Source organism: Parasteatoda tepidariorum, chromosome X1 (assembly GCF_043381705.1).
Source record: "Parasteatoda tepidariorum isolate YZ-2023 chromosome X1, CAS_Ptep_4.0, whole genome shotgun sequence".
Classification (NCBI taxonomy): domain Eukaryota; kingdom Metazoa; phylum Arthropoda; class Arachnida; order Araneae; family Theridiidae; genus Parasteatoda; species Parasteatoda tepidariorum.
In genome coordinates, this window is record NC_092214.1 from 65,239,895 (window position 1) to 65,259,630 (window position 19,736).

The following is a 19,736-nucleotide window of genomic DNA, read 5'->3' on the forward strand; positions in this document are numbered from 1 at the left end:
TTTTTGTTTTATAAATATTTGTGTTATCCTAGAACCTTTTTAAAAAGAATCACTAGCCTCCTGCTTTAGATATATAAAATATTTCATTAAACTTAAAAAAATCCAGCCATTGAAAATAAGAAAGAAAAAAAATTAGAGCAATTTTATTTCAAACGGTAGTGCTGCCATCTAATGTAAAATAGGAAACATAGATGCTCAATTCTAAATTGATTCTCAAAAATCAAATCAAATTTAGTTGTCTTCCTTTTAACTTATTTTTCTTGAACTGATAAACTTAGTTATTTATTTAAACACGCGTGTTTTTCTTTTATTTTTTTAAAAAAACTTTTCTCCACTTATATACATTGAGAGGATGAATTCAAAAACTTAAATATTTTATTAAATAGTGCTGCCATCTATTAAGCACTAGAGTATTTCTGACTGCAAATATAATTCTACTATTGCTAAGGATGTATGTAAACAAAGGTGTAGCGTGAAAAATTATTTGAAGGGGGAAGCACTTTTTTTATTTCTTTAATTTATAATATATATATTATAAATAAATATGTATAATATATTTTTTATAATATATGTATATAAACTCGGAGAGAAATACCCAGAGAAAATTTTATTATAAGCTTCGCCTTTTAAGAGCAATTTTCTGGCATAATTTATACGGGCATTAATTAAGAACTTTTGTGAAATATGACGGATTCTGCAATGTATTCAGGGTCAGGGTATACTGTGGAACCATGACCAATCTGAATTTTGATGTTTTATTTTCTTAAAAATAAAATAAAGAAATAAAAATCCGTGGCAATTCATTTATTTTTCTTATTTTAACCACTTCTTATCACTGTTAAGATTGATATACAATCCTATTTCAATTATTGAAAATATAAAAAATTGATTTTTCTTTTCTTCTAAATGTATTTTTAAACAATTATTAAAAAAAATATAATAGTTTTTTAAACTTCTATTTCTAGAATTTTTTAATATTTACTTCTTAAAACAAATATTAGGAAATCGTTCTTACAGGAATTATATTTCAATTTAATTTTCAAATATATAGATGTGATTGAGAAATAGTAAAAATCTAATACAATCTTAATCGTCACATAACATATTTTTAATAAAAAGAATAGCAGGAATAAAATTTACCAAGGCATGTAATTAGTGATAATGATCGCTTAACCCACTGTGCCCAAAATGTTAAAAAGTTTTTACAATTTTAGTTCGTTTTAACTATTACATGGAGGAGTATGAGAAAATCAGATCCATCATGATGCACTTTATTTATAATTTAAAAGTGCAATATCTTAATATGCGATTCCCTTAAAGTGTAAAAGAATAGCAGTTTTATTATGTGCAATGAGACATTTTTTGAAAATATTTTTATGCATTTAGTGCCTATGGAACCTTTTGGCTAAAAATTACAAGAATATTAAACATAAGTATTTCATCAAATTATAGCTAGAAATTTATCCTTCGAATAAATCAGAATGTATTTATCCTTCATAAATCAGATATCCTATATACAGTCGAACCCCGCTATAGTGAACTCCCGGGTATAGTGAACGAAATGCTCGGTCCCGTGCCTTGCTATACACGTATAATGTTATTTTTAGTGGATATAGTGAACCAAAAAAGTGAGAAAGTTGGATATAATGAACTTTTTCCTGTCTCCGACTGATTTCCCCCCATTTTCCTTGTAATAATTTTGAAATTTGTACTTCAAAATAAATACATATACCGATTTTTAAAACCATCTATAGAAACTACTTTTATGTGCTCGAATGGCAGGTTAGACAGGTTTAAAAAGCGAAATAACAGAAATTGAGGAAAAATTATCTGAGAGTCGGGAAGTGTTTCCATATCTGATGTTGAGGATTGCTCATCAGCTAAAGATTACTAATTTTTATTTGTACGCAAGACGAAGAGTGATGAAAAATAACACATTTTTTGCTACTACANACATACACCAAGCGACTACGTGAATGTTGACATTCACCGGTGAATGTCGACATTCACGTAGTTGCTTTGGTGAATGTCCGAAATATTTGTTATATCCAATTTTATATTAATTTATTCGTTAATATTATTATATTTATTTGATATATTTATATTTATTCTATATTTTAATACTTACTGACGATAAATTAGAAGAAACATCAGTGTTTGCAGTATCGGGCAAATATATACCGGGCAATAGCACTTGACCTTAAAAAAACATCAGTGTAGGGTATACCCGGCAAATGTATACCGGGCAGTGGCACTTTACCTTAAAAAACATCAGTGTAGATGCTGAATTCATTAAGTACTAATCGAAATAATTTTTTACAAAAAATAATTAATTGATCTTAAAGATACCACTTACATAAAAGTGATAAACATAGGAATATTTTGTTCAATTATTAATAAACTATCTAAAATTATTGATTTTTTCATTAAATTTAAAATAGTTTTCTTTTTGGTGTTTAAGAAAAGTAACAATTTAAAAAAGTTAAAAGTTAAAGTTTTGAAAAGTTATCGAGGGACGCGTGCCCCCTCCGACGCTACGCCAATGAATGTAAAGTAGTAGACATGTTTTGAAGATTTAGAAATTCCTTTCTAAAAATAAATTTGGTAAATTTTCAGATTTTGTTTTGTAATTAAATATTAATTTAGATAACTAAGTGTGATGAAGCGAACTTTCAAATATTAAAAAAAAATTATTTTGAAAGTTGTATCGAAATATTAAATTAAAAGACTTTTTTGAATGAAATAAATATAAATCACTTAATTTCTTAATTTTAATTTTCCAAAACTACATTAAAAAGATCAAATGTCAAAAGATTTTCGTTATATTTTTAACCTACTAATTTTAAACCATTTACTATACAAGATTTTTTAGTTATATTTTATTTTTACACTTGTTTTTATATTTGTAAGCAAATGCCTGTATGCGCATGATTACAATCACTCATTAACAAAGTTTAAATTAACTGTAAAAATGTTTCCGCTTAAATAGGAAAAGTTACCAATTTATTCAATTATAGATAAAAACTTTTTTTTTTTGAATTGATATTTTAGTACAGCATTTAACAACATTGTGTATTATATAAATTTACTTAGCTTTAAATAAGATAGTTTACTTTCTAAACAAGCTTACTCTGAACACAAATTTTTATTTTCTATTTACTTTTTTTCTGAAATTTGTATTATTTTGCTTTATTTCTAGAGCAACTGACAGAAATTAGAAAAAGCACGCTGGCTCGTATTTTATGTGACAACGCAGATTCGGCTGATTTTATGCAGCCATCAGCTATGTACGTCAGCGATCCGTTTTTGTAAGTATCAACAAAAAGAAATTAAAATTTTTTTAAGATCATATAGACTTTTTTCATTCTCAAGGCCGGACACAGATTTTGCAAAACCCTTCCTTGAAGCTCAAAAAATTCTAGTTTTCATATTTTGTAAGACACTTGGAAAACCTTTTTCATAATAGTAGTTTACTCTTTGGTTCTCGGAAGACTTGGAAAAACACTTTTCATAATAGTAATTTGCACCTTGGTTCTCGGAACACTTCGAAAAACACTTTTCATAATAGTAGCTTACACCTTGGTTCTCGGAATATTTGAAAAAACCTTTTCTATAATAGTAGTTTATACCTTGGTTCTCGAAATACTTGAAAAAACCTTCTCCATAATAGTAGTTTACACCTTGTTTCTCGGAATACTTGAAAAAACCTTTTCCATAATAGTAGTTTACACCTTGTTTCTCGGAATACTTGAAAAAACCTTTTCCATCATAGCAGTTTACACCTTGGTTCTCGGAATACTTGAAAAAACCTTTTCCATCATAGTAGTTTACACTTGGGCTTTCAAAATATTTGTTTTTATTAACATAGTTAAATTTTAATTTCCTCTTGTTTTATTAGGGATTTTTTTTTTTGCTTAAAACTAAACGCATTCTACTTCTTTTAATCAAATTTATTTTATGCATAAAAGAATTCCCGGCCATCTTCTCTTAAAATAATTAATTAAAATACAATCCATCCACTGTTTGTGATCAATTTCGATCAGGCTTTTAGGAATTCCAGGTCTAGGGATGCTTGTCTTTATGCCCTCCTCCCTTGAGTCCGGCCTTATTCATTCTAAATGCTTCTTATTGCATAATTAAAATTTATTTGAATTTCAGAAATGCCTATCAAACTTGCAGTTCCGCTGACATACCTGTTATGGATTTAAGCAAATGGGAGACAGGTAAATATGTTTTTTAAATAACTGAAATAGTATTGTTATTTTAGTAAGCTTCATAAATTATTGAAGTTTTTCTAATTAGTAAAATATTACTTATCTATTCAATTTATTAAAATTACTTTTTTAATTATTAAAAACTTCTATTATATTGAATATTTATTGTATTTTCTCTCTCTCTCCATAGTGTAAAAAAATAAACAATAAAAATGATTTTGTTCGTGATTTTTTGCACGTAAATGTGCAACAGCGAAAATAGTTCTAAAAATTCAAGACCTTTCAAGAAGTCTATACTTTTCAGCCCTTATACTTGGGCTTTTATATTTTAGTAGTTTACGTACCTTTAAATGCAGAGACCTATACTTCATAAAAATATTTCTGATCACTTTTAAATTTAAAATAATAGTTCTGAAGCTATCACTGATTTTAGAATAAAGAAAAACGTCTAAAAATAAATTTAAAAATTATTAACAGTGGTAATTTATTCAAAAAAATAATAATTTCGTTTTAAAATTCCACATAATGTCATTTTTGAACTTAAATTTAATAGTAATAAATAATAAAGCGATAATTATTTAGGTTAGCTTAATTTGGGAAAAATTTTTGCTTGATGCTGTATTAGTAATATTTTTTTTATAAAAAATGTTCATATTGATAACTAACGAAATGAATTTATTAGCAAAAACAAAAATGAAATACTAGTTGTGTTCCACAAACAGCCTATAATCTGTAAATCTAAATTCCTAAATCTCTAATTCTGTTTTAGTATCTCCTCGATTTCAAGTATCTTCAAGCACTCTAAAAGAATCTTTATCTCGAGCAAAAAGACAAGCGGCTGAATTATTGGAGACAGAAAAAATTTCTATTAGCAAAAGTAAGTGTTTCGGCATAAAACAAATCTCTACATTTCTCAAAATTCTTCATTTTGTTGATGTATTGAAAAAATTTTATGTCGAATTTTAAACAGTAAACGAATCCTTACTTTATAAGTTTTTGTGATGAAATAATCTGAATTTCATATTGTCTTTTGTGTATCATTTAACAATTAAGGCAAAAATGAGAAGGTAAGTTGCTCTTTTTCTAAAAAATAAATATCATATTAAAGGGTACAATTTTTTAAACTCAAGGTAAGCTTTTGATTTCAAAGATGATTTCTTATTAAATATAGTTATTTAAGTTTTTTTCATTGAATGTCTTTTGTAATAAAGGTGAAATTTTAATAATTGTAATTACTCTAAAATGCCAATAATTGCTTCAGGGGAATATGTAAACTTATTCAAATTTAAGAATTGTTTACCCTTGAATCTTACAAACTTAGAAGAAAAAACATAATTTGTTTTAAATAAACAGCTTTATACATAAATATTGTCCTTTTTTAAAGAGCATCTTTAGAAATATTTCATTTAAATGTGCTGCATCTAGCTAGATATATTTTTAGGTACTGTACTTACAACTAATTATTTTTATAAAATACATAAATTAATTTTCAGAGAATGGTTTGGCTGATAGTAAAAGTCCCCAAGCAGCTCATTTAAGTTTCTTGCGACCGAAGCGTCAAGCACAGCTCATATCGAATCAATCCGTTGTGTTGGAATTCGCATCTCAAACATTTGCAAATAACTACCTCAATCGGTAAGTAAAATGAATGATTGCTTCAGTAAAAAAATAATAAGTACCGCATAGTTAGCATTATATGAAATTTAACGAAAACTCGAAATAAAATTATTTTACCTCATTCCCCATATGACTAATATTCATTTATATTTGAAGTTTCAACTTCAAAGAAATTGAAGTTATTTGACTGAACTAGCATTTATTTTCATACTAAATGAAAATTTTAACTTTGAACTCTATCTTAAGTATTTATAATAAAATCCTAAACAAATGAAAAGCGAAAACAAAAACAATCGAAAAAACATATTGTAAAGTCATGAGCACATAATAAGTTTAAACAATCACAAGTATGCTTATTACCAACAGCAAATTCAGTTTCAGGAGTTCGGTTGACGCGAGGTCACATTTTATATTAAGAATCACAAAATTATTCAAAATTAAACACACTAATACCACATCAACATTAGTTTTAACTTAAATGTGATTCGTAAAAAATAGAGATATTACAACAGTCGGAAAAGTAAATTAATACTTACTAAACACAACTTCAAGCGTGAATTCAAACTTCCAGATTTATCCATTAGTAAGAGATCATTTCTCTCTATATAAAGTTCTGTAATAAAGTCCACCACAGATAGCACAGTAAATTTGAAGATTTAGTATTTTTTTAAAATCTTTTTTTAAAATAATAATATGAGATTTAATAATTAATTTCAGGTTTATTTATTTTACGTTTGCAATCTATTTAATTAGTTACTCATATACACATACAAACTTATTTATTTATTGGTTCACATTCACGCATGCTTGTGTGCTCAATTACATAAGTACGGCTTATAAGCCCTTAACAAGTAGAAAGATAGTACAATTCAGAAAAGGACAGCACGAGGGTAAATTTGAAGATTTAGTATTGTATCCAGGGTTACAATGGGAGTCGAACCCACTGCTTCTACACTACAGAGCGTTTGGCGGGAGACACTGCTCTGCCAGGGACGCCCCCCTTACAGACTTGTGTCAACCTTTATTTTTATTGCTACACATACTTACGCTGGCTTGTTCTTAATTATGTAAGTACTGCTTATAAGCCTTTGCCAGTTGAAGAGAAGATAGCGCAATTCAGAGAAAGACTGTAGAAAAATACATCCTGGTTTACGTCAGGATTCGAACCCGCTATTGTGTCAATTTATTTATTGGTACATATACATCCGTAGGCTTGTACTGGTAGGTAGGTAAGTATTTTATTTACGTCACACTAGAGCTGAACAATGGACTATCGACTATGGTCTGGGAAACATGCCATTGCAATTTTGATCCTCTTTAGAGGGAATGGCTCCCTTGCTTTGATAGCCCTACGACCTGCGCGTGAAGGAGAGCACTTTACGGTACAACAGTTTAACAAGAACAGATATGGCGATACCCTCGGTCCCTACACAGGTTGATCAAAGTAGTCACCCACCCGCTTACTGACCGCTGACAGTGATGATTGACTTCGGTGTTCTACTGGGAGGTTAGTACTGTGTCAATCTTTATTAGCTTCACAGGAAACGCTTTCAACACCTATTTCCACCCGCTAAATAGTCTACCCAACGTAGTCCCTTGGATTAAGGTTAGATTTCCCGAGAAGGCTAATGTCCAGACAGCGACACATGAGGCTACAGGTTCGTACCTCGAAATCAATGAGACTTATAAAATTTACGTGACCTTTGGATATTGTTCTCTCGAAATAGGCTTTAAAACGTAGATATGAGAAATTTGGCAACCTTTGTAACACTGGATGTATCTATCTTTTTTCTCTTTTTAATGTCCAACAGTTATTTGCGCTACCTGTTCTTCATTGCAGGAATAATACAATGTGAAAAGAGTTTATTATTCACTCTTGCTCACTAGTCTGAAGATTTATTAATGAATGTCTACAGAATAATATCTTAGCTTATATTACTTCAATCAAGCGCTTGCATTTTGTTCACTTCCAAGCATCGAACTTCTTTAGTAATTTCGGAGAACGAAACTGTGACATTTTCTCATATAATACTTGACCCAAAAATGCCAAAAAAAAGGTGCTTAATTGTAGAAGTAACCTTTGAAGCACGAGAAAATGGTCTCAGACAGTGATATGAAGATTTGTGGGCTCATGCTAATAAATTATTGAATAAATAAAAAAAATATAAGTGAATAATACATAAGAGCTTAATTGATAATAAATTGGAAAATGTCCATCTCCGGAAGAAGAAAAGGACTCTGTGGATAAAAAAATTTTCTTCATTGATCACTGTGAAGCGTGTGAGGTAGCTGGTTCGATTATTACTTTTTTTTCGTAAGCCTTTTCTAATGGCATGTGCTGGTTTTGCAATTAAGATTCTTTTGCTATTCGTATGTTAGTGCTAAGATTTTACTATTACTTCAGATGGCTAACAACCATTAAAGAAGATCGAAATTTAAGAAATAAGCTCGAAGATTTATGCAACAAATTTTAATGTAATGGCAGAGGATCAAAGTCTTATTCTAGGACGTAGGAGGCAGTGAGTTATATTCTTCATCGAAATATTGGGTGTTTTCCTTAATCTTATTTCGATGTCATCTTCTATGCTTACAAGCTAACTAGCTTTTATGCTAACTAGCTCTCAAGCAGATCTTGAATAAAAACTTATAAGCATGAAGTATCATGAAGCCAACATGAAGTGTAATCAAATTGGGGAAAAATTCGGCAGATTGTTGATTCAGAAGACTGTTTGATTCCCTTTATGCTTAAATAAACAGACATTCTTTCATTCATATCAACAGAAACTAGTTTAAAAATAATTTTTTGCTTACTTTTAGAACTCACATTGACTAATATTTAGGCACCTTTGCAAGAGATTAAACAGCATAATGTAGTTTCCGATAACAGTAGTACTAGTACTTTATTTATGTCGCACTAGAGAAGCTACACAAAGGGCTACTGGTGACATCCCCGGGGATGATCCGAAGACATACCCTCAACTTTTTGTTCCTCAGCGGAGATGATTTCTCTGCTTTGCAAGCCTGGCAGCCTGCCCGTTAAATCGAGCACTTTACAGTAGAACGGTTTAACGAGGATCGATACCGCACTCTCTTGGTCCCTTAGCAGTCAAAGCATAGTGGTCACCCATCCTCTCATTGACTACTGTGCTTGACCAGTGATGTTTGTGTACTGTGGGACTTCCTGTAACAGACTTATTTTGCCCACTAAATCCTTTTAAAGCAAGCTAAAATATTTATAAGTTGAGATGTTACAAATATATGGAATCTGATTGCCACTGATAACTTGTCAATAATTTCTTTCTTTCTATTAAACAAATTGCGGCTGATCAAAATTTCATTTTAATTTTTAAATTAATAATTTTTTTTTAAATGTGCCGGAGGCAGTTAGTGTTTTAAAACAAAAATGTAAAATTTAAATATAAAATTTATAATTTATATTCTAAACAAAATTTTTAAAACTGAACTCACATTCGAGTGTTCGCTTACTTGCGATTTTGAAGCGTAATTGTGGAAAACGTAATTGCTCGAATTTATTAAATGCAGCATTACGCAACGTATAGTAAAATCATTAAAATCTTTTCATAAGAGGAATCGCTTAAAATCTCCTTAACACGATGATTTTAGGCATGTTAAAAAGTAAAATCGAAAATGATAGTTTCATAGAGTTTTCAAGTACAATTGTCACTCCATAAAACCAAAGCTATTGGAAAAAAAAATAAAACATTGGGAAACGATTTGAAAATAACTCAGTTCCAAAAGCTTTCAAGTTATAGTGAACCGGGGATGTAACCGCTATCATAGATTTAAAATTAAATACGGAAGGAATTAAACTATAAAAGCTATGGTCTTGAATAAGACTTGAGGCGAAATGTGAGCGAGTGATGCTAATTTACATCACGAAGTATTTTGTAACGAATTTTGCAAGCAGTTCTGGGAATTGGCTGGCGATAGCAAACAGGGGGATAGAATTGAAACATATTTGAAACAAAGTACAAATAAAATTTAGATATAAAAGTGGGGAAAAAGAATAAGAAAAGTTCCAAGGGTTGGTGGCTGCAAGCGGACAAGGAGCCCCCAAGTATTTGTTAAAAAATGATTACATTTATAAGCTTTTATTATGTTGTAGAATATTTATTTAATTTATATTTTTCATAGTGATCAAAGAGATGCAGAGTTTGGATATTCTCTGAATTCCGTCCAAGAACTAATGTCTGCTTTACCAAATGTGGATGTAACAGATATGTTAGATATTCCCAAAGTATTTGATTGTGATGATCAAACTCTTCCTTGTGATCACACCACTAAATTTAGAACGATAACAGGATGGTGCAATAATCTCAACAATCCAGAATTAGGGAAGAGTATGAGAATATTTTCACGACTGCTTCCACCAGTATATGGAGATGGTGAGTGAAGATGGTGTTATGCTTTGCATCTTTGAATCATATGTCTTTTATTTATTTAGAGCTTTATTTAGTAACGGGTAAACGAAAGCATAACCCAAAACACATGAACTTTGAGAAACAATCCAAAAGGGAAGTTTTTAAGTGTTTCCTCCACAAATCATTAGTTTAAACTGAAAGAAACTAAAATTAACAAATTCATTCTTGCATCAAAAGTAAGAAAATTGCGAGTCCTGTCCAGAAAATAAGTTGACCTTTTGGAAAAACTCACATAAACCATGTTTTTTAAAAACAAAATGTATTTATACATGAAATTTGAGTCGTCATAGATTTGTGGTGATTGCATGCAATACAGAGTCTGAAAGCTGTTGAAACTCGTCACAAAGCATTCTTATTGTGAATTGTTCTTATTTTAAGAACAGTTCACAAGCATTCTTATTTTCACAACTTTTCTCATTCACTTTTGCAGTCAAGCCATCATTAACAGCAAAAGCCTTTCCAGTCTGTGTTTGGCCATAAACATTAGCACGTATATCATTGAATTGTCAAACCCACTTTTCCACTTATTACTATCTCCTCAACTGATAAAAAATTTCAAGTAGCCGAGCATTATTTGCGTTCAAAAATTCAAAAACCGAATTTCAGAATGCACTTAACACTTATGCAAGAAGTGTAGTTGTTGTCATGACCGTATTTATACAAATTGTTAAGTCACATAATTGTAGAAATTTTAATGACTCAGCATTTTATATTAGTACTCCAATTTATTTATAATATTTTAACAGTTTGAGCATACTTTTGGTTATAATGAGTGTTTTGAGTATAAAAGTTTGGTTTTCCGATGAAGAAAACAGAACAATTCCGAAAAGGTACTATTAATGCGAAAATAATTAAATTGCTGAATTTTATTTTAAGCTTTATTTCAATCATTTTCGCTGACTTAATGTTTAGGCTTAATCCTGTTAAGCCTATCTAAACATTAAAACATTTTTTAACTGTGTTGAAAATGTTTCGATTATTTTTTGTAGCTTTTTGAGTAAATAAAACAGTTCATCCAACTGCTTTTAATTTTATTTCAATTTTTAGACATGAGTTCTCCTAGACTAACAGGCCGTTCTGGAAAATTGCTGCCAAGTGGACGTGCAATATCCACGCAAGTGCACTACGATGTTCGAGCACCACATGTACGGTATTCTTTGATGGTTATGCAATGGGGACAGTTTGTGGACCATGATATGACATTTACACCCATGAATACTGGTAGGAATTTTTTATACAGTTCTTGATATTTATGTAATGTAGTGAATAAAATACAATAGTGCATTTTATCGAAACATTGATGTTAGATATTGCATTTTTCAATTAAGTAGGAAAGCAATGAATTACCTAAATGGATTTTTAATAGTTTATAAATGTTCTTTTTTAATAAAATTCCAAAGAAATGTGAAGTTTCATTTTATTAGGTTTCCTGATAGAATATATGATTATCTTTTTTCCTTCTTTCAGCAAGTGGTCTTCCCTTAAATTGTGCTGATTGTGAATCAGCAAAGAATATTCATCCTGAGTGCCTACCTATTACAATACCGCCTAATGATCCATTTTATCCACCAATTAACAAAACTACTGGGCGACCATCTTGTATTTCTTTTGTGCGATCATTGGCAGGGCAGCTGACATTAGGTAAATTATTTATATGAGACATTTTGAGTAATTTTATTAATGTATATAAGTATCAATCTCGAAACTTTTAATTAAATTCTAAATTATTAGTTAATTTAATATTTAATGCAGTCTAAACATTTGAAGATGAATGGGGAAAAGCGGTTTATGTCCGTGAAAGCTGATTCTGAGAAAAAACGATGGAAGCTCGCGGACAAAAACTATTTTTCCATAGTCCGGCCCTGTGTAATAACTCCAGGGGAGAACCGATATTTCACTTAGTTATTTTTCGAAATTTAGTAATCCTCAAAATTCAACACATAGTGATCCAATTGTTATTCTTATGAAAAATAGACATAAACCGTTCTTCTTTTTTGATCTTCATTTATTATGCAGTTCTAATTCTTCATTTATTATACAGTTTGTCAAACAGTTTATTATACAGTTCATTCTAAACTGCATTAATTTTCATACTTTTCTCACTTTTGAAACATCATTTAATGCTTAGATGCTACGTAAACTTGCAGCCAATAAAAGTTCTATTTTTCTACCAAAAAAACTTCAATCATTTACTAATGTAACAGATTTATGCTTTCAGAAATACTAATGTTATGCTATTATAGAAATAAATATTTGGTCACGCATACATTTTTTCTGAAATGTTTAGAAATTAATGGCTGTTGATCAGTCCTCGAGGCGTTTAGGGTTAAATGCAAAAGTTTACAGAATTATTTAATTGGTAACATAACATGCAATAATAATAATAATAAATTAATTACAATCAACTGGAAAATACATTTGCCTTCCTTTTAACGGTGAATTTAATTCTCGATGAGGAAGTCTTAATTAGAAACATTATCAAGTAAGTATGGAAATTATTTGATGATGTTGAATGACATATTTCCAGTTGTTCGTATCTTATTCCAGAGTGGTACAGTCCAGCAATTATATATTAAACATGATAAACTAATTAAATGAAGAATCAAATTATGATTAACAATAAACATGTTTTATTTCAGATATATAAAGAGCTCCAAAGTAAGGAGGAATGCTCATTTTTCAAAATTAATAATAAAATAAATAAAGAAAATAGCCCGGAGAGTGGGGCTGTAGGGCTAAGCCCCACACTGCAAGCCCGTTTATCCAAAAAACTAAAATGCAAGTCATGTGCACGTTAACATAGTTTTCGCCAAGGAAAGTTAAGAAATCCATGTATTGGCTATTCATTGATTTAATCTATCGCCAAGACTATTTTTCTCAAATGTGTTGGAGTAAAATAAAGCGTGAGAAATAATAATGAATTTTAATGAATTCAAAACCCTAAAAAGTTCTATTTAATGTGTTCTATTTTATTTGTTGTAAATTTTTTTAAAATTTTTTTTAAGTGCTCCTCACACTATTGTATTTTGCTTTGGCTATATTGATACAATATTAGAAAGCACTCCTTTTCGTGGATATAATCGTGTGAGTTGATGAAAAGATTATATCTTTCCTTTTCCAAATTTTTATAATTTTTTTTCCTTTTATCCGATTTTTTCCCGGATTTTTTCAAAATTATTTTATTATTATTTTTATTTTTCCCTTTTTTTCATTGTTTTGTAATTTTTCCATGTTTTCTCTACATTTTGAACATATTTTATGAGGCTATTTACTTGCAGCTTATGAGCTGTTAATAAAACTTATTGTTTTTCTTAATTTTCTCTATTTTTTCCTTTTTGCCCTTTGTGTATTTATCTATTTATCTATTAGGCTAAATATATATATATATANTATATATATTTATATAGTAGTAGTAACTGGGTCCAAATTATCTGAATCTCACAAAATGGCAATCAAGAATTCATTCGAATTTTAACTTCATAATACGAAATATCCTAAAATTAAAATAAAATTAATAAAAGAAATTGTTTACCTATAAATTATTTATCTCTCATTTAATCAGATTTTTTTATTATTTTGTTCGCTCTGTCATATGAAAGCAAGAATTTTCCCCATCGGTCAGCAATTGCGCCGTATATTTCTTCTGAGAGGGGATGCGTAAGGGATGATTCAAGTTTTCACCAAGGAAATGTTAAAGCACGTTTTAAATTGAGACATTTTCTTAGAACTCAGACACAAAAATATTATCTACGTTTTTTAATTGTAAATTTAATTACACAAATATTGAGTGAAAAATTATAATCTTAGAAGTTGCAGTGTCCCTTCATTTATGTGAGGGGCCTAAAGCCCCCTCTGACCCCCCGATTCCATGATCCCTGTTTTCAATTATTTTTACTAGTCAAAATGTCTGAACATTTTTTGCTTGAATTTAGGCCGCCGTGAACAGATGAACCAAGTAACAGCTTTTGTAGATGCATCTGGAGTATACGGATCAGATCGTTGTGAAGCTCGAATGCTGCGAACATTTATTGGAGGCAAACTTAATGTTACCAGGCATCCTCAGGGAGCTAAAGATCTCTTACCTCAAACCAGTAACCATAAAGATTGTGTTGCACCTTCTGGTCATTGCTTTGAAGCTGGTTAGTACAAATTTTGATATTAGTCACCTAAATTTTTGTTACTTTATTGCATTTTGTTATGATGTATTATTACAAAATTGTCTTTTCAGCCTTTGAACCAACTTTATAAAACGTTTAAAAAATAATGTGTACATGTTTTAAATATTTCTCTATAATTTAATTTCAGGAGATTCAAGAGCAAGTGAGCAACCTGCATTGGCAGCAATGCATACAATTTTTATGCGTGAGCATAATAGAATTGTAACGCAACTGCAAAGAATCAATCCTCATTGGAGCGATGAAATGATATATCAGCATGGTAAGAATAATACTTCGTTTATTATTATTCTCAAATGCAATCTTAATTTTTATTTTGTTTCTATTTATTCTACCACAGTGAATTAGGTTATGTTTTCTTAATTAGACCGATGATTTGAAAAAATTAATTTAAAAAACGTGGAAACAGAATCAGTCCTTATTGGAGCTATGAAATGTTATATCAGCATGGTAAAAACAATACAACGTTTATTCTTCATCTCAAATCCAATCGGAAATTTTTCTTTTTCTTTTAAATTTATTTTTTATCACAGTGAATTAGGTCATGTTCTACAAATTAGAACGAAGATTTGAAAAATAAATTTAAAAAACGCGGAAATGGAATCAATCTTTTTAGGAGCGATAAAATGGTATATAAGCATGGTAAAAACAATACAATGTTTATTATTCTTTTCAAATGCAATCTTAATATTTTTTTAAAACTTTTTTTATTTTTTTGAAATTTGTTTTACCTCAGTGAATCATTGAATAGACTGACGGTTTAAAAAATCAATTTAAAAAACGCGGAAAGAGAGTCAGTCTTCATTGGAGCAATGCATTGTAATATAACCATAGCAAAACCTATACAACACTTATTATTTATTGCAAATGCAATCTTAATTTATATTTTTATGAAATTTATTTTGCTACTGTGAATTAATTTATGTTCTTTGAACCAAACCGAAGATTTGAAAAATCAATTTAAAAAACTCGGAAAAAGAATGAATCCTCATTGGAGAGATGAAATGTTATTTCAGCATGTTAAAAACAATACAACGTTTATTATTCTTAGCAAATGCACGCATAACTTTTCTTCTTTTGAAATCTATTTTACTATAAAGAATTAACTTATGTTCTTTTAACCAGACTGAAGATTCGAAAAATAAGTTAAATAAACATCGAAAGAAATGGAACCGTGTAGTTTGCTGTACTTTGCTTAGAAAACCAGGACTTTATTCTTACTAAGTTTCAAAATAAGTTACAAAAATCGCCAACTGATGGAGTCCGTGTCTGGAATAAACTACAAAGCAATGTTTCATGCTTCATATCAGAATATTCTAAATGAAAGCTTTGCACAGGCTTCTGTTAACTTTATCCTCAGACTGCGCCAACTGATGCTGCTATTGGTGATTATTTGGACAAAAAGTATTGTATGGTTTTTCACAGTTACGAGTGCCATATTTTGAAAAGCTGAGTAACTAATTATGAAATTTGGTTAGGAAAAAATGGTTTTCTGAGCAGAGTGCAATTATTTTTTATTTCTATGCATTTTTATCTCTTCCTGTTTTCATTTTAATTGTTTCAAATTCCCAATTATTTTTTTGACATCCAGCATGAACTATTATTTTTATTTTAATGATTTCATGCAAATTAAACTATTTTAAAATTTATAAAACCAGCCTTAATTTTTAAAAATCATTACAGGTCGAAGAATTCTATCAGCTGTTATGCAGCACATTACCTACAATGAATTCACGCAGAGAATTTTGGGAAAAAGTTTTTCAAATAAATACGATTTGCATCCACAGGTAGAGGGATACTTCGAGGGATATGATTCTAAATGCAATCCTACAATCTTCAACGAATTTGCTGCTGCTGCATTTAGATTTGGACACAGCCTTTTAAAACCAGTCTTTGATAGATTAGATAGAGGATATAGAGTGCTGAGTGAACCACTACATTTAAGAAAAAGTTTCTTCAATTCAGATATGCTATATACTCGTAAGTTCAATTCAAAATTCTTCAAATAAATAAAAAAAATATTGTAGTATAACAATAATTTATTATACACTCATTAAGTAAGTACCGAAATTTTTACTACCATATTGTTTAATAAATTTATGAAGAAAGACATGCTATTTACTATTAGGTCAAATTAAAAATTAGATTAATTAGTCAAAAATCATAAAATCTCAAAAACTTTGAAGTTTTTTGTTTAATAAAAATTTCACATTTCAGTGCCAGATTTCTTAAATTAAAATTTTAAACTAAGCAGTTGGAAACAAAAATAGTTTTGTTTAGCTTCTGTATGATATCAAGTTTTAAAGCAAGTTGTAAAGTAAAATTTATATTCTTTGCATTAATAATTTGCATTAATTATTAGTTTTACTTCATTGCAATTAAGTTTATGTACTTTTTATATTTAAATTATACTACCAAGTATTATAACGAATAAAACATTTAAATAAGTACAGTATACAAAAATTGATTTCAGCTGCTTTGAATCTCATAGCTTTAACAAATAATCCATAATTTTTAAGAATTATGATCAGTTCTTTATTTTGCATATTAAATTATAATAAACAAAATGCCTGAATTTTTGAGAAACAAAACAATAAGCTTCCTTGAACTTTGCATGTTTCTCGCATTTCTACTAGACAGCTTATGCGCGAAACTTTTTTTATTTTCATGGTGTTTTTCACCAAAAAATGCTCTTCTTAACTAATTAAAAACATGGCTTAGCAATATAAGACCCGATTATTTCAATTTAGGAAGAAAAAAACCTGAATTCTACCACTAACCCTTTCACGCAGATTGGACACCGGTGTACCTTTTGTGCGTATATATATATANTGCATTTAGATTTGGACACAGCCTTTTAAAACCAGTCTTTGATAGATTAGATAGAGGATATAGAGTTCTGAGTGAACCACTACATTTAAGAAAAAGTTTTTTCAATTCAGATATGCTATATACTCGTAAGTTAAATTCAAAATTTTTCAAATAAATTAAAAATAATATTGTAGTATAACAATAATTTATTACACACTCATTAAGTAAGTACCGAAATTTTTACTACTATATTGTTTAATAAATTTATAAAGAAAGGCATGCTATTTACTATTAGGTCAAGTTGAAAATTAGATTAATTAGTCAAAAATCATAAAATCTCAAAAACTTTAAAGTTTTTTGTCTAACTAAAATTTCCTATTTTTGTGCCAGATTTCTTAAATTCAATTCTAAATTTGTGCCAGAAATTTGTGCCTAAATTTGTGCCAGATTTCTTAAATTCAATTTTAAATTAAGCAGTTGGAAACAAAAATAGTGTTGTTTAGCTTCTGTATGATATCAAGTTTTAAAACAATTTATATTCTATGCATTAATAATTTGCATTAATCATTAGTTTTACTTCATTGCAATTAAGTTTATGTACTTTTTATATTTAAATTTACTACTACTAAGTATTATAACGAATAAAATATTCAAATAAGTAAAGTATACAAAAGTTGATTTCAGCTGCTTTGAATCTCATAGCTTTAACAAATAATCTGTAATTTTTAAGAATTATGACCAGCTCCTTATTTTGTATATTAAATTATAATGAACAATATGCCTGGATTTTGAGAAACAAAACAATAAACTTCCTTGAACTTTGCATGTTTCTCGCATTTCTACTAGACAGCTTATACGCAAATTTTTTTTAAATTTTCATGGTGTATTTCACAAAAAAATGCTCTTCTTAACTAATTAAAAAACATGGCTTAGCAATATAAGACCCGATTCTTTCAATTTAGGAAAGAAAAAAACAAACTGAATTCTACCACTAACCCTTTCACGCAGATTGCACACCGGTGTACCTTTTGCGTATAAATATATATTTTGATGCTCTAATTACAAGCAAAAATGGATTTCGGTATTTTTTAATTATTTAAAGCAGTCTAATAGTTGCTAAAAAAATATGTTATTTTTTTGGAATTATACTTCCACTAGAATATAAAATTAAAAAAAAGCAGTTTGAATTTTTTTTTCATTCATTTTTTTATTTAAAGAAATTCCAGTGATGAATAATAGGTTCAGTGATGAATAGAGTCTAAATAAGTGAAAATAGCTGCAAATTTGAAAAATTGATCGAAAAAGTACCTTAAATGCAGAAAAGGAGCTGATATTTCATATCCATAACTTATTAACATGCTAAATATAATATATTTTCATTTATTTTAACCTAAATTAAGTAATAAAAATAGTTTGAGAATATGTTTAATAAAAATTATGCTTCAAAGTTTCAAAAATTATGCGTTATCATTAATTAAATTTAAAATTAATATAGTCAAATTAGTAACTATTATTAAAAAATATTCAGTCATTTTTTGAATGCAATTTCTCCGTCTTTTTAGAAAATGCTATTGATCATATTCTGAGGGGTCTTGTTACTAGTAGTATGGAAACTTTAGATCATTCTATTACGGAAGAAGTTACCAATCATCTTTTTGAGCTTAAAGATAAACCGTTTTCTGGAATGGATCTTGCTGCTCTGAATGTTCAGCGAGCCAGAGACCACGGGGTACCAGGATACAACGAATATCGCCAATTTTGTAATCTTACTAAAGCTAAATCCTTTGATGATTTGACTAAAGAAATACCTGCTCATATCGTTGATAGATTAAGAAATGTTTATGAGTAAGTATTTTTTAGCTTTAATTGTTAAAAAAAAGCATAAAATCAGGCTGTCCCAAGATTATTGGGACAAACTTTAGGGAAAGGAAGGGGACATCACGAGAATTCAGGTTTGCATAGCAACTCATAGCCGGAAACGTCTTCTTTCGCCGCTAGGTGTTGTTGTTCTCAGGATGGAATGGGCGTGGTGGTCCAGTTCTCTGGCCACCACGCTCTCCTGATTTAAGCAGCATGGGTTTCTTTCTTCGGAGTGCACTTAAAAATGCTGTGTGCGTAATACCTGGTGATTCCGAAATGAATCTGGTTCTAAGATTCGTCTGTACTGCTGCGGGTATTGTAACAAAATTCAGGTGTATTTGGGCGAGTCCGCCAATCCATGGCCAGTCTGTGTAACGCATGCTTCGCTGTCAATGTTTGGGGATTTTAAACATCGTTTGTGACATTTTCACGTATTATCTACGGCAGCACATATGATATCTTTGACCAATAAATATTTGAGATGATCTCAGACTTGTGTATCTCTCTTTCTTGTACTTCTCATACTACTTTCCCATGACGTTTTCGACAAAGGGTTGCTGTACAATTCTGAATCCTTGTAATGTTCACTACCACCACTTAAAGTTTGTTCCAATAAT

The 19,736-nt window shown here is 29.5% G+C and overlaps 1 protein-coding gene and 1 long non-coding RNA gene across 3 annotated transcripts in view; one reads left to right on the forward strand and one right to left on the reverse strand.

Annotated features, from left to right (window-relative positions):
• Positions 1-6,569, reverse strand: part of LOC122269268 (uncharacterized) — a 76,785-nt gene extending 70,216 nt beyond the window's left edge. Inside the window, exon 1 of the long non-coding RNA XR_006225089.2 lies at positions 6,368-6,569. This is a non-coding gene — a long non-coding RNA (uncharacterized lncRNA). The remainder of the gene's footprint in view (positions 1-6,367) is intronic.
• LOC107451515 (uncharacterized) overlaps positions 1-19,736 on the forward strand; it is a 68,557-nt gene that overhangs the window by 42,552 nt on the left and 6,269 nt on the right. For both annotated transcript variants that reach the window (XM_071187817.1, XM_043041482.2), the window contains exons 11-21: positions 3,200-3,308; positions 4,159-4,223; positions 4,984-5,091; positions 5,708-5,849; positions 9,987-10,237; positions 11,321-11,494; positions 11,741-11,914; positions 14,206-14,412; positions 14,579-14,710; positions 16,132-16,428; positions 18,822-19,104. In XM_071187817.1, the coding sequence (XP_071043918.1) occupies positions 3,200-3,308; positions 4,159-4,223; positions 4,984-5,091; positions 5,708-5,849; positions 9,987-10,237; positions 11,321-11,494; positions 11,741-11,914; positions 14,206-14,412; positions 14,579-14,710; positions 16,132-16,428; positions 18,822-19,104 (1,942 nt within the window). The remainder of the gene's footprint in view (positions 1-3,199; positions 3,309-4,158; positions 4,224-4,983; positions 5,092-5,707; positions 5,850-9,986; positions 10,238-11,320; positions 11,495-11,740; positions 11,915-14,205; positions 14,413-14,578; positions 14,711-16,131; positions 16,429-18,821; positions 19,105-19,736) is intronic.